This window comes from Dermacentor variabilis, chromosome 3 (genome assembly GCF_050947875.1).
Source record: "Dermacentor variabilis isolate Ectoservices chromosome 3, ASM5094787v1, whole genome shotgun sequence".
NCBI lineage: Eukaryota > Metazoa > Arthropoda > Arachnida > Ixodida > Ixodidae > Dermacentor > Dermacentor variabilis.
Genome location: NC_134570.1, coordinates 47,442,028 through 47,455,255, shown reverse-complemented (window position 1 = coordinate 47,455,255; position 13,228 = coordinate 47,442,028). Strand labels below are relative to the sequence as shown.

The 13,228-nt window shown below is 43.6% G+C and overlaps 1 protein-coding gene across 9 annotated transcripts in view; it reads right to left on the bottom strand.

The window, feature by feature from the left end:
* Nucleotides 1–13,228, bottom strand: part of Pisd (phosphatidylserine decarboxylase) — a 51,138-nt gene continuing 37,910 nt past the window's right edge. For all 9 annotated transcript variants that reach the window (XM_075684949.1, XM_075684953.1, XM_075684951.1 and 6 more), the window contains 5 exons: nt 12,190–12,426; nt 10,575–10,712; nt 9,031–9,172; nt 7,583–7,743; nt 1–6,940 (listed from right to left, as the gene is read on the bottom strand). In XM_075684949.1, the coding sequence (XP_075541064.1) occupies nt 6,686–6,940; nt 7,583–7,743; nt 9,031–9,172; nt 10,575–10,712; nt 12,190–12,426 (933 nt within the window). In that variant the 3' untranslated portion in view covers nt 1–6,685. The remainder of the gene's footprint in view (nt 6,941–7,582; nt 7,744–9,030; nt 9,173–10,574; nt 10,713–12,189; nt 12,427–13,228) is intronic.

The following is a 13,228-nucleotide window of genomic DNA, read 5'->3' as shown; positions in this document are numbered from 1 at the left end:
TTTATTTTTTAAGAATCAGCACTTTATTAAAAATGCCACTAAAACACCGCATAGAAACTGGTCTGCTCGTGGCAGCCTCAGGCCTTGCCGGGCATCCCTGCCTCAGCACAAGAAAGACATTCGCAGTCACGTGACGTACAAGCAATACTGTGTACAATATCAAAGATACTCTTCCAGTGTAACAACATCACACACACAAACACCTTGAACTTGACAAATGTAAAACAGTGGCTATACATGTATACAAAACAAAGAGGCACTTCACAGCATGTTCTTGCTGCCCCCCCAGAAACAGAGGCACTGTCCCTTACCACAGGAACTCTAGCAATCACCAACTACAAGTCACTGAGATTTTGCGTGACACAAAATGCGACAAGACAAGCATTCAGAAAGGTCTGGCATACCATCGTAAGATTTCACCAGTTGAAAACTTACACTGTATGTACGTAAACGCGGCATTCCCGCTATTCACTTTCAAGCGCGGTACATCTTGGCATTTTGGCTCCAACAATTAACTCCCGCACCGGCTAAGTGGTAGCCACTTGGTATAAAAGTGAGACAAATGCATTCGCAAAAATCTAAGAATATACTAATAATACTGCCCTGCAGCAATGATCTTTTACTGCGCATGACTATAACATTAAAAGCACTGGCACTCTTTGTCTACTTCTTACAATGCACCATCACCACAAGGTCTGAATAAAATGGAAAACCAGTATTGTACACCTCTTTAAAATGTACTTGCAATATGTTTTAGAGCATTCCAAACGAATCAACACACTAACAAACCAAAAAATTCTCCTTTTCTGCCGAATGTGCACTCATCCTTAAATTAGCTTAATACGCCCTACAAGAAAGTGTAATTAGCCTGTGTCGTCGAACTCCACCAGTCACCTTGAGATTCTCACAGAGTAACCTGTGATGAAATCACACATGCGAATGAGCATGCGATTCAGCGAGTAGCTTTTACACTGAAAGTTGCGACGACATCAACACTGACATATGCAAGGCAGCAACCATAGACGAGCCTAAGCTCAACAATCACAACACCAACATTCCGACACAAAAGACTGGTTGACTTTTTTCTTTTGGCTCACAGTTGCATGAATACAAACGCAACATGATGATGACAACAAACAGGAAGTCGATATGCTTTGGCTTTGACTGGTATCAAACCACAACACAAATAAAATCTGTCTACCATTTTCGAAGGCTGGTTTGGTCTTAATGCTTCCTATGTTGGCCACATAGGGCATGAGCTCAATGTTGCATACCCCCTCCCACACTCTTGAACGATCCTGCTACTCAACACAGAGCCTTGACTTCTCAGAATAGACTGCAGCTCTGCCCCTCGATTGCAGAAGTGATCAACGTGTTTCAGTAATGCTTCTCAACGATTCCTTCAGCAAGTAGCAGCTTGCTGCCTTTGTAATGCCTTTGATTCGACACCAAAATTGCCTGTCAGCCAAATTAGAGTGGAACATTCAAGAAGTGTTAATGAAATGCCGTGACTGGTTGAGCTGAGCTGCCATGCTTCTCTTCACTTTCTGTACTTGAGGAGGAATGTTTCAAGAACAGGGGAGACAATGTTTCCTCTCTGATAAAGATTTCAACTTTGCTCCTAACAGATTACAGTCACACTTGCATGGCAGACATAGATTTAATGACAGAAATAAATGATTGTTGGACTCAACAGTTGAAATGTAACCAAAAGCAGCAACCAAGAGTCATAACGTCCAATAAATGAGCAAATATTTGAAGAACTATTGTAGAGTATATAAAGTGAATGCAAATTAGGTTATTAAACTAAAAAAAAAAATTGGATGACAACTTACGCAGAAGAAATTAAATAGCATCAACAACAAACAACTGTGTAACTGTGCAAACAGTAACAAGACAGCAAACAATGTACCGTGCACATCTGCAGCAAGATGATTAGAATTGCTTGCCCGAGTGGCATCTTCGAATAGTAATCTTTTTATGGTGATAGAAAGTGTGAAGGATCATATTACAATGGCTTTTGTTCAATAATCTGTAACTTTAGGTGTGAAACTGCAAATATGGCAATTCAATTCGGAAGCCCCTGTAGCTTTGTGCTACAGTCGGTTGGATGACGATTTTTCCCTTTCGTGAACTGCACATGATAAATAATAATGAAGAATCAAAAAGAGAACCATTAGTCTAAAGGAAAATAAAGAAGGACAGTTTACAAGCACCACACACTAGCTGTTAAATAAATCCGTGGCAACCACCACCTACAGCCAAGAGTCCATCTCATGAAAATTGATTCATTTGTTTGCCAGTAGAAACAGCCATTACAGGAGATTAAAGCATGGAAAGTTACATGGCAGTCAGCAGCTTCTGGTGTTATCTACAAGTGACACAAAGAGTAAACAGCATTTGACAGCACAAGACAACTGCGTTTACGTGCAACCTGCTGGGAAAACTCGTAACCATGTCAAGATGGTATGGAGCACGTGAGTGCTACTATCAATGGCATGAGCTAGTCACACTTACTTTCTACCACAACGATGAGCAAAACGTGAACAAGGTGAATGCAGGAGCATTCCTGCATTGACCTTGTTCACATTTTGCTCATCGTCTTGAATTTCCATCTCCCGCATTCCCCGTCTTTTCTCTGGATTACTTTCTACCACGTCATGCATAAATGTCATGCTCCGATTAGTCTTTCTGCCACTTGTGTGCCACCATGTACAGGCGCCCAAATCTTTAACTGGTGTGCGCGAGCGGCGACTTTTCCGTGCGTCAGCGCCGTATGACGGGGCGCGGCTGGAAAGAGTCTGAGGCTAAGCGCATGGGGACAAAGCGCGCTCAGCTGGGCCCGTCGTCTGCTAAGCTGTTTCCAGCCTCGCCCCGTCATACGGCGCCGACGCACGGAAAAGTTGCCGCTCGCGCACACCAGTTAAAGATTTGGGCGCCTGTACGCCACTGGTGGCGTGATGAAAATCTCTATACTTCTCACATACGCTAGGACTCTCCTATTCATGATGCTACAGTGCTATCGATGTTTCATGCTATCAGAGAGTGCCATGTACCATCATTATGATGATCTCCAAGAAACGGAGGCTGGATAGAGGAAGAGATGCACCCTGGAAGTTCTTCTGCATATCCTCCAATACTCCGGTGAAGAAATGCAGAAAGAATTAGGGACTCGGCAATCTATCGGCTTTGAAAAAAATTAAACTCCAAGAAATTCGCGGTTTGGAAAGCTCAATAGCACCTGCAGTGCACATCACGTACAATACAACGGCACGTGTCATGAAAACAAAATGGAAAGAAACAATAATAGAGAGCGTACAGTGAACAGAAGGCGCCATCATATTAAGGGAATAATTTAAAAACAAGGAGCTTCTGAACACTGTAGCGCAGCAGCTTCAGATATCAACACTATATCACAGACAGTTGAGAGATTGTCCCTTATCCTGTCATTTTGCTTAAACAAGCTCGTAAAGTGGCCAAAAAAATTCTATAGAGTGTAGGGATAAAATTAGCTTCAGTGCAGCCTTGACGGGCATGTGCATGTTATTACCTTTGACTGTAGCATATTATGTGTTACAAACTAGCAAGGATCTGTCCTGGAACACTCACGTCTGTTTAAAAAATGGAAAATAACCCACAAGTAAAATTTGACTCCTTAGTAGGGATGTGCGAATATTCGAAACTTTCAAATAACTAACTGAATAGTGTCCTATTTGACTCTGTCTTCGAATCGAATAGTAACTGTTCAGAGATGCGAATATTTTTTAAACACTTTTCAAATGTTTCAAAAAATGAACTGCAGCTAAATAAGCATAAAGTTGGATCAAAAGTATGGTAAATGTTTGCCCCTGTCGGCACAGTTTGGACATAAAACATGAGAACTTGCGTAGTGGAGCAGGCTATGTCACTTATGTAGCCTTACTTTGCAGGCTATACAGTGATCATTTGCACTCTCTGAAGAGCCCTGTGCATGGGAAGAAACTACTTATGTGCTTCTAATGCTCCATTTGTGCTTCTAATAAATTTTGCTTCATATAGCATACTATGCAATGACAGAAACTTGTTAACCTTAAGAATACTGGGATGTGAACATACCTTTATTATTGTGATAACAGCTTTCATTATTCAAGAAGTATTTCATGTTTGATTAGATTCGATTCACTTCAGGCACTATTTGATTCATATTCGATCTGGTTTCAAAAATCCCTGTTTGCACTGCCCTACTCCTTGGCACTAGCCTCCCATCAGTAATATCAGCAAGGAACTGTACCCGGGGAAATTCCTTCCCAGAATGCTAGCCAAAAGAGTGCCGCAATCTTCAGTGCATGCAGCTGAATCAGATAGTCTTTGCCTTAGCAAATCAATTTAGTGTGAATAAGCAATCATGCTGAAGGAATGATAATCTCCTGTTTCGACATACAGTCGCCGACCGATTTTCCGGACTCCAAAAATTCAGACATGCCCGATTATTCGGTCAGCTTCGCGGCACCGCCATTCTCCCCATAGACCATAATGTATAACAACTGCCGAAAGTTCGGACACCTTGCAACCTCTCGTCTGATTTTTCGGACACTCCTTTAGCTAACTCGGTCGAGAGCACCATGCACCGACTCTGACCGGTGCATGGTTCGACTTGCTGAACGCCATTTTTGTTTTGAACGGAGCTTCCTTGCTGCTCCACGAAGTGGCGCTACTAGAAATCCCCGCTCATCATCATCGTTTCTGCCTGGTTAGATAGAGCGGCTCTGCAGCAGTCCGATTTCAGCTTACTAAGCCATGTCAAGACAATCCAGCAGCTGATTTGTTTCCTCGCGCAAGACGCTGCGAGCAGCCGCGCTTTTCGTTTGTGCGACTGGTGTCGGCACGGTGGTGTTTGCTTTGTGTGCTGTGTCGAGGTTTCGGTGATCCAACGCGGCATACGTAAACATCGCGTCAAGGGTCTAATGGCGGCGACAGTGCCCGCGCAGACTGCGCTGGGGAATGCCGGCAAGCGGGTGCCGGGAGGCCTAAGATTTGTCGCCTTCCGATGTGCTCCCTACTGACGCGGAAAATGTTCTGCCGAGACCTGCGCAGTGGTGGCATTGCGATTCCGGACACCGTCTCATTTGACAGTTTCGTAGGTGCTGACACTGCTGTATTGACATGCGCAGAACTCGATGACGGCAAGATCATTCGTTAGGTTTCTGCTGCACCGCCGGACGATGACTCCGAGTCGGAAGATGACGCACCATGTGCTACGCTGCCGTCGCATGCGGAGCGTGTACAAGCAGTGACTGTGCTTTCAGCCGCCAATAGTGACCGTACGACCCTCTCAGAGATTCAGGCTCATCTGATTGCGCGTAAACGGAACAGCGTGCAACGGCGCATTCACGATTTCTTCCAAGGCTACTGCCGAGCCCGAATAAGTGCGTGGAAATAAAGGATTTCATTTTTTTTTCTTAATCTGCTTTTTCGGACACCTGTTTATTCGGACATTTTCGCAGTCCCCGTGAGGTCCGAATAAACGGTCGGCGACTGTACATGGATATACAATGAAACCAGCCATGAGGCAATTTATGTGTGTGTAGGGCAGATTCTACACTAACATCACGTGGCTACACCTCGGTAATTCAATCCTGAACCGGAAAATACAACACATAAAAGAGTACTCTTATGCTACGATAGTAAAACTGGGTCCAACTTGTGAACAAATGTTCTGCTATTTGCAGATATCAAAAAGCTTTCTAGTTTAACAGCCACAAGTCTTTTCATGATTCCAACTTGTACAATACGCATCATACTTTTGATTGCAAAACATCACAATGAAAAAGAAAAAAACCTCCATTAACCTAGAAGGCCATTAACCTAGAAGCACATAGGTACACTTTACTTTGCCGATCATCATACAGGGAATAAAAATTACTAAGGCAGGCCCGGATCGTGACCATCACACATTTGCAATAAGTCAGACATATGAACTGCTACAACACCAAGTAAAATGTCTTTCAACTCAGCAAGTTAATTGATGAGAACACTGTACACTGTCAACATGTAACATCATTATAGTAACGGCTAGTTTTTACAATTGCAATATTTCATTTTGCATCTCTACCAGCCGTATGTGGATGTGGAGCTGCAACCGCAAACCATAACCTGCACATACATGTCCCCTGGGCACCTAAAGTGACACTGCTTTACTTGGCACAACTCTTTCTCAACCTTGTTGTATTTGCGTGGTCAACACAATAGAAACTGTGTGCTTGTAGGCATTTGTGCACAAAGCAAGTGCTAAAGGAAAAAAGAAAAGGCTGGGCCTTACTAATAACATAGCTGCACTGATCTCAATCGGTCTCTTTCAATAGAAAAACAAAAACAAAATGACACAAACAGTGCATATGATACCAAATGCTATAACAACGTGCAGTTAGAGTTTAGCCTTGGTGCAGTGCATAAAGTTGTCGCATACAAGGTAGGCATTCATGGAGGGACATCACCTCTTTGCAGCTCTCCACGTGAGCTGGTGCAACAATGGGGCGACACTAGCTCTGCACCAGTGATGATAGCAAAAATACATCAAACCACCTCTGTGGACCTTCAGGCAGCCTTGTGAAGATTGCAACATGCCCATTGCAATCTCTCACTACGAGACGGAATTCAATGATGATGAGTGTTGAAAACAAAACTCTGAATGTCGGAGCAGCTGGCCTCACGTCTGTGCCTCTTGACAGCTGCTACTGGACTGTCGGCAGATGAGCTCACCGTACTTGATGCGCTGGCCTTCCTTGAGCTCAAGCGAGAAGTCCCGTGGTGCCTCAAAGATTAGCACAATGGTAGATCCCAGATTGAACTCGCCGAAGGGTTCGCCCTTCTCAACGCTGATGCCCTCAGAGTTGTGGTTGGACTGGAAGCATTGGTCATTGAAGTTATGCTTCTTGTACTTTCGCCGGTTGGTCACAAGGTTCTGTTGAGGCCATCAAAGAAACGCAAAAAGCAAAGATTTCGAGTCTGGATACAAACACGCAAATGGGTCAGGTAGTGAGAACATGTGTTGAGAAATCATGGGCCACATGCAAAAATATAAAATTTAGTTCCAGCACGGCATAGTTTCCAAGCAAATGCCAGACTTTTAGTTGTAAGTATGACAAAAGCTAGTCTGGATGAGAGGCATATATTGCTGCTATATGAACAGAAGCGCTATCCAAGATGATATAAAAGAAAAACGAGCAGGAATCCTGACATAATGTGTTTATTAGCATAAAAAAGGGGTTCCTAACAACCCACAATAATATTTTCCTATCTGAGTTATTTCATTTATTCGAAACACCACAATTTAACTGCCACAAAAAGGGCTTTCTCACAAGTATCTCTCGTATTTTAAGGTTATTATATATTGCTTGAACATAAGAGTGTCTTGAAAAAGCTTATCAGAACCTTCAGAAAAATTATACTTTATGCTGTGTGCGTATGTGCACTTTATGCAATGTGAGTGCATGGTGCAAGCTTGGACACAAAGACAAGCCAAAGTTTTAGCATGATTATAAAGAGAACTGTAACAATAAAGTACCCTGAGGAAAAACAATTCCTTCCCTAGTATGCAACTTACATTATCAAAGTAAACCTTGATGGAGCCAACGTTCGTAGCACCAACAGCAGTCATACTAAAGAATCCATGTCGCCACCGGCCCATATAGACTACACGCTCATTCATATTGAACAGGCCGGCTATCCAGTTGACGACACCTGGTCGCACACTCAGAAGGGTACCTGAAATATTACCAAAGCACAGTTTTATTTACCCTTCAACCTGGAAAAGCTGATACATGCGGTGTCCCAAGCCTGTGTTTTTAAAAGTATGACAGTTTACATTCTGATAACATGTGCACCTACAGAGATTTGAAATAAAAAGGCACAACCTCCGAGACAGATCGACTTCACTACCACATCAATTGCCAGTGCACATCTCTGAATTTAGGAACACTGAATTCAACAAGCACATTCCTTTCATCATGTTAAGCAGTTCAGACAGCTCAACTCCCAAAAGAAGGTGAGAACACCTTTGGTCGGAACACCAAAATGTAAGCTCACTTTTGTTAGGCACCTAATAACAAGAGTGAAGATCATGTAGGAAGATGTTATTATCCAAAGCAACCATTTTGTACATAAACCATTAAGCTGCATGCAGCATTGTCTTGTCACACACACTTCACTCAATTAAAAAGTGTTGCAAAAAACAGCAGCACTCATTTATGCTTTCAAAACAACTCTGACACCAACAGTGATAACCAATAGCAAGCACCCAACCTGTAAAACCAAAATCACAAAATGTACTACAAAGAGCAAAAAGAACCCACTCTTTCACTCTAAAAATTCTAAAAATGATTACACCCTTTGGGGCGTATCTTGTCCTCAAACAATAGTAGTCTGTTTTCTTTGCATTTCCTTTTTTGAAAACTCTGTGCTTGCTACTTTCCTGTCAAGAAAGCTATGTCATGCTGATAATGCACGTGCTGTTTGTGAACTGCAAATACCAAACATGCAGTATGAAAGAAAGGAAAGGCCTGCAAGACAGATGATTACAGTTTCGGGACAAGATAAGCCTCAATGGGTATAATAGTGAAGTAAAACTACACTCTTCAGAAGACGTTTCGTTCGTGTGACTCCTTTAAGCTATAAAACACTTAGATGTTCATCAGGGTTTATCTTAACCCAAAATATTCCCCATCTACCTTGTGTGAATTTTCTTTACTTCAACAATCTAGTGCCAGCTAGTTTTCTGGTGGGAAATGCTATGTCATGCCAAGATGTGCATGGCACTGCCAAGAGGAAAGTACTAAATATGCATGTGATTGATGGCAATTACCTTTGCAGGACTAAATAAGCTTGAAATGGTGTAAAACTTTTATAGGGTGGAGTTATTTTCACCTTGTAGGCTTTATTTCAGTTGTAAACTATAACTTTATAAGTGTACAGGTGTCACAACACCATGGTACAGCCTAGGGACAGTCATGGGTGCTTTTGAGAGCACCAGCAACCATTTGGGAATCAACGAACCTGGAAAGTGCCTCCGGTGTTGCACCTCCCACTGCACAGGGGAGTGGAAACGGTGATAGTCACCGGGGGCCAGGTACACCACGCAGTGGTACAAATCGGTGTCTTTCTGCTGCAGAAGTTTCTTGTGGTATTCCTCCTCACCCTGCAACACAGGCAAAAGCATTTCAGCAAAAAAACACCAGTCTTGACTGACTGTCGTCAATGCATTCAAAAGGCAAAACTAAGCTAGTTCTTGCAGAATAATACTGTGGGAATGTTCTCAACAGAAATTTTCAAGGAGGAAGCAGGATTCAGCTTGGTGTCTGAGTCACCAGATGAAATAATGCACTTGAATTTGGCTCTTTACAGACAAGTGTGCCACTTATTCAGAGCTGTTCTGAGAGGACCATACAGTTGGAGGTGCTCCGGTTCATATAGTCATTGTGGTTGACATCCACCTGAATGTAACACAAGGCTGTGCCAACCAATTTTAACATTCAAGACTGTAGCAACTGATAAATCAGGTGTCCACACACCAGCACAGCAAGCGTCCTTTAAGATGAACGTGAAAGGACCTCAGAAACCTGTTACCTCAACAAATCTTAATCTTGAGAAAAGAAAAGGGGGGGGGGGGGATTATGTGCCAAAATCACGATTCGATTATGAGGAATGCCGTAGTGGGAGACTCCGGAATACTATGGACCGCCAGGGGTTCTTTAACATGCACCTAAACCTAAATACACGGGTGCTTTTGCATTTCGCCCCCATCAATATGCGACCGCCGTAGCCGGGATTCGATCCCACGACCTCGTGCTTAGCAGCCAAACACCAAGATGTTGGTCTCGGCAGAAGTGCGCTGCATCTATGGGAAACCAGACAAAGGTCGCCCAACAATCGGCTCAGCATAGCAGAGGATCTGGCTTAAGAGTCTTGGTCACAAGTTATAACAGCAGGTTAAAACAGCAAATATTTTTCTCATGTGACTGATAAGCAAATTCCAACAGGAGTAATTTCTCCAGAGACAAAAGATTTGCAAAGCCACAGTGCTGCCTATCATGTCAAGCAAGGTGACTAAAAAGCAAGGTTGGCCTACCACAAATCAAAAGCTACAGTCGAAGCATTTAAACTGTCTCTGCTTAGTGATAGAAGTGTTTGAACACAGCATAGTGCAGGAAAGCAAAAGATGGGACAGGTAAATAAAAACACACATCGGACGAAGAAGGAGCCAACAAGGGATGTGACTACTGTGACTATCACTACATGTGACTGTAAGACATATGTGAAAGGGTGAGATTGACAGAAAGACTGAGGAGAGAGGGAGTGAGTGTGAAGACACACAAAGAGGATTGTTCACTAACACAGTATGAGGCAACCATAAAAACGGGACAGATAACAAAACCAAGCAAAGCATACGCAAAAATAACTGTATTACTATGATTTTAATGGCTTCACAGTCTCTTGGCTTTTTATGGCCGTTATTAAATACTGAGTTACCACCCATTGCTCCCATTCTTCTTGCTCACAGCAGGAGGCAGTAATAGATCAGAATGAGCTGGCCAACTTACATTAGTGTGTAGACAGTGCGGGTCCCATGGATGAGGCCCAAGGAACCTTGGTAGTGAATAGGTGATGCCTTTCACCTGCTCCGCAAAACCTTTCTCTATGCGACCAAAATGCAGCACCGTGCCATCTGCTGGACTCACCTGGAAACAACCATGGCAACGCAATGTTTGACAAAAGACTAATCACAAGTAGTCTACCTACAATGTGCACGGTCTGTTTGTACAAAATATTTCATTGCATGAGCGAAAGCTTGACTCATAATTAAAATCGCACTAAGATGAATCTCAATCGTCGGGTGCAACTTTAGAAAAAAGGGGGCATCTTCTCCTCCAACGCAGATGCACGCGAGCCTCCACCAATGGGTGCGCGCTCTAGACTGACGCCATGAGCCGGATGGCCGGTGACCCCGCTGATGGAGAAGATGGCCGCCCGCCGAGTCGCATAAGTCATGTGCGTCTGCCCCTCATCATAGTGAATTCCCAGACTGTTTGTGGTAGTCTATATATATATCCTCCTCTAACTACTCGAGCAAAGGGAAACGTCGCTGGAAAGAAATCCTTTGCTCGCAACCAATGAGAGCGACAGAAGTAATGAGTGTTCAAAAAAAAAGTTTTTTTTTTTTTGCAATCATACCGGGAATATTATTGCGAGCTTACGATGCACCATTTGTGCAGCACGCGTTTATTCTGAGCCGTGATCCGGCGACAAAAGATTGCAGCGAGCATCACTGATGGTTCGCCACGGGAATTGGCGAGACTGCAGGTTTGCAAAAAAAAAAAGTGAGAAAACAGAAAAAAAACTATCCCATTCTTGAAAATAAGTTTGTGAAAACACACACACACACAAAAGAAATATTATGCTACTTAAAACCAAGAGTATTTATTTAATACGATGAATGAAGCATTTTTGTACCTTTCCTGCCTCGATCGTCTTCTCGCCCCTGGTTGGTAATGGTTTCAATAAATGCACTGCTTTCTTGTAAGTACTTGTTAAATAGCAACTCATTCATTTTAAGCTCGGAAAACTAGTAGTAAATGCGCGGTGTACATGTAAACCAGCGCAAAAGCCATGCAGAGTGCTGCTCCTCCTACTTTTGTCCCTTGCAATGAAACTAAAAACCAGACGACTTGCAGCGTTGTAGAAGGCACGGGGTTATTTTTTTCTCGCGTTCCGGCATGTGCTGTAGCATTTTAATCACAAGAGCTCTACCAAACCACCAAGAAATGGTGACATGTCAACCATGTTTTTGTCAGCTGACTACATCTTGCCACATGGTGTGGTAGAGTAGTGACTGGAAAAGAAGGAGACTTGTAACTGCGTGCCAATGCATATGCTGTATGCAGTGCTAATGTCTGAGGACTCGGTGTCTACTTCAATGAAATACCTAACAATGATGTCAAAATCAGGTCTTTTCTCAATTGCCGTCCTGTTTCAATTCAGGAACTCAGAATGTTGCGAAATCGCGACAACTGTCTAGCAAAGGCATGGGAGCCATCACACCTGCGTTTACAAACACTGCACTATTTACTCTTACCTCCCGACAAAACAACAAGCATACGAGCATGTGCCCCCTTCACATGAAAAAAAAGTTTCGTGGATCCACACGTGCCAACGTACCACACAGTCGCCTGGGCAAAGGGGTCTAAGGCCTGGCTTGAGTGAGCGTCGAAAGAACTCCCCCAGATTCCGATACTGCCGCAAGTCCTCCACTTCAGCCTCGTGTACGTCGCAGCCAACGGCCCATGCAAAAAGGCCCAGCACCGGTGCACGCAGCCACACAGGCAGCTCTATGTCGTTGGCCCAGCCCCACCACCGAGAAGCCATGCGCAGGGGCAGCATTCGGTAGAAGGACACCTGCACACAAGGCAAGAAAGCAACAGTTCAAATAAAAAAGAAGAAAAAGAACTGATAAGAGGCCGAGTTGCTGACCGTCGCGAAGCCCTCGCAAGAGGCGGATTTGATGAGTTCCACTATACCACTGCTGCCGCAAAGCAAAGGGCATTGCACCGGTAACAGTAATCATGATGCAGGTTGAAAGGCAACTATGGTAACACAATTGTAGGGCTCAGACCATGACAACCTGCTTAACCTTCAAGGCCGAACGGCAAGGAGGTGACAACAAAAAGATCTCACAATAGGAGTAGAGTTGAGGAGACCATACCCTTAAACTTCGCCTTAAAGTTCACTGGAGCAACCCACAACGGTATTTTCCTCGACATTCCTCTCAATGTTGCCTCAAACCCAAGTCAACAGGAAAGTGGTGAGGACTAGAGTTATGGTGCAAGCAGACCTCCTGTACATGTGTACTGAATGTGGTGAAATCGATCTATTAGGACCTGTGCATCATACTTTTGCCTGATCTGGTGCACAGTTTGAAGGAGCTGAAGAAGCATGTGTTTGCGGCCCAGTTTATTATCTTTAAATGAAATTGTATCCTGTTATACTATATTAGCATGTTTCCTGTATTCCCGTGCGTGTTTTTGCTTAGGGTGAATCTAGATGCTATGAAATTCGAGTGGGCTACAAAGGGTTTGGGGACCTTCAGCCAACACAAAATAATGACTAGTCAAAAATGTAATGTCATTACTCCTTAAAGCCTCATACAAGCACAGAACAGATTAGGACAGAGGCATGCCAGAAACCAGAGCGGCCGCAA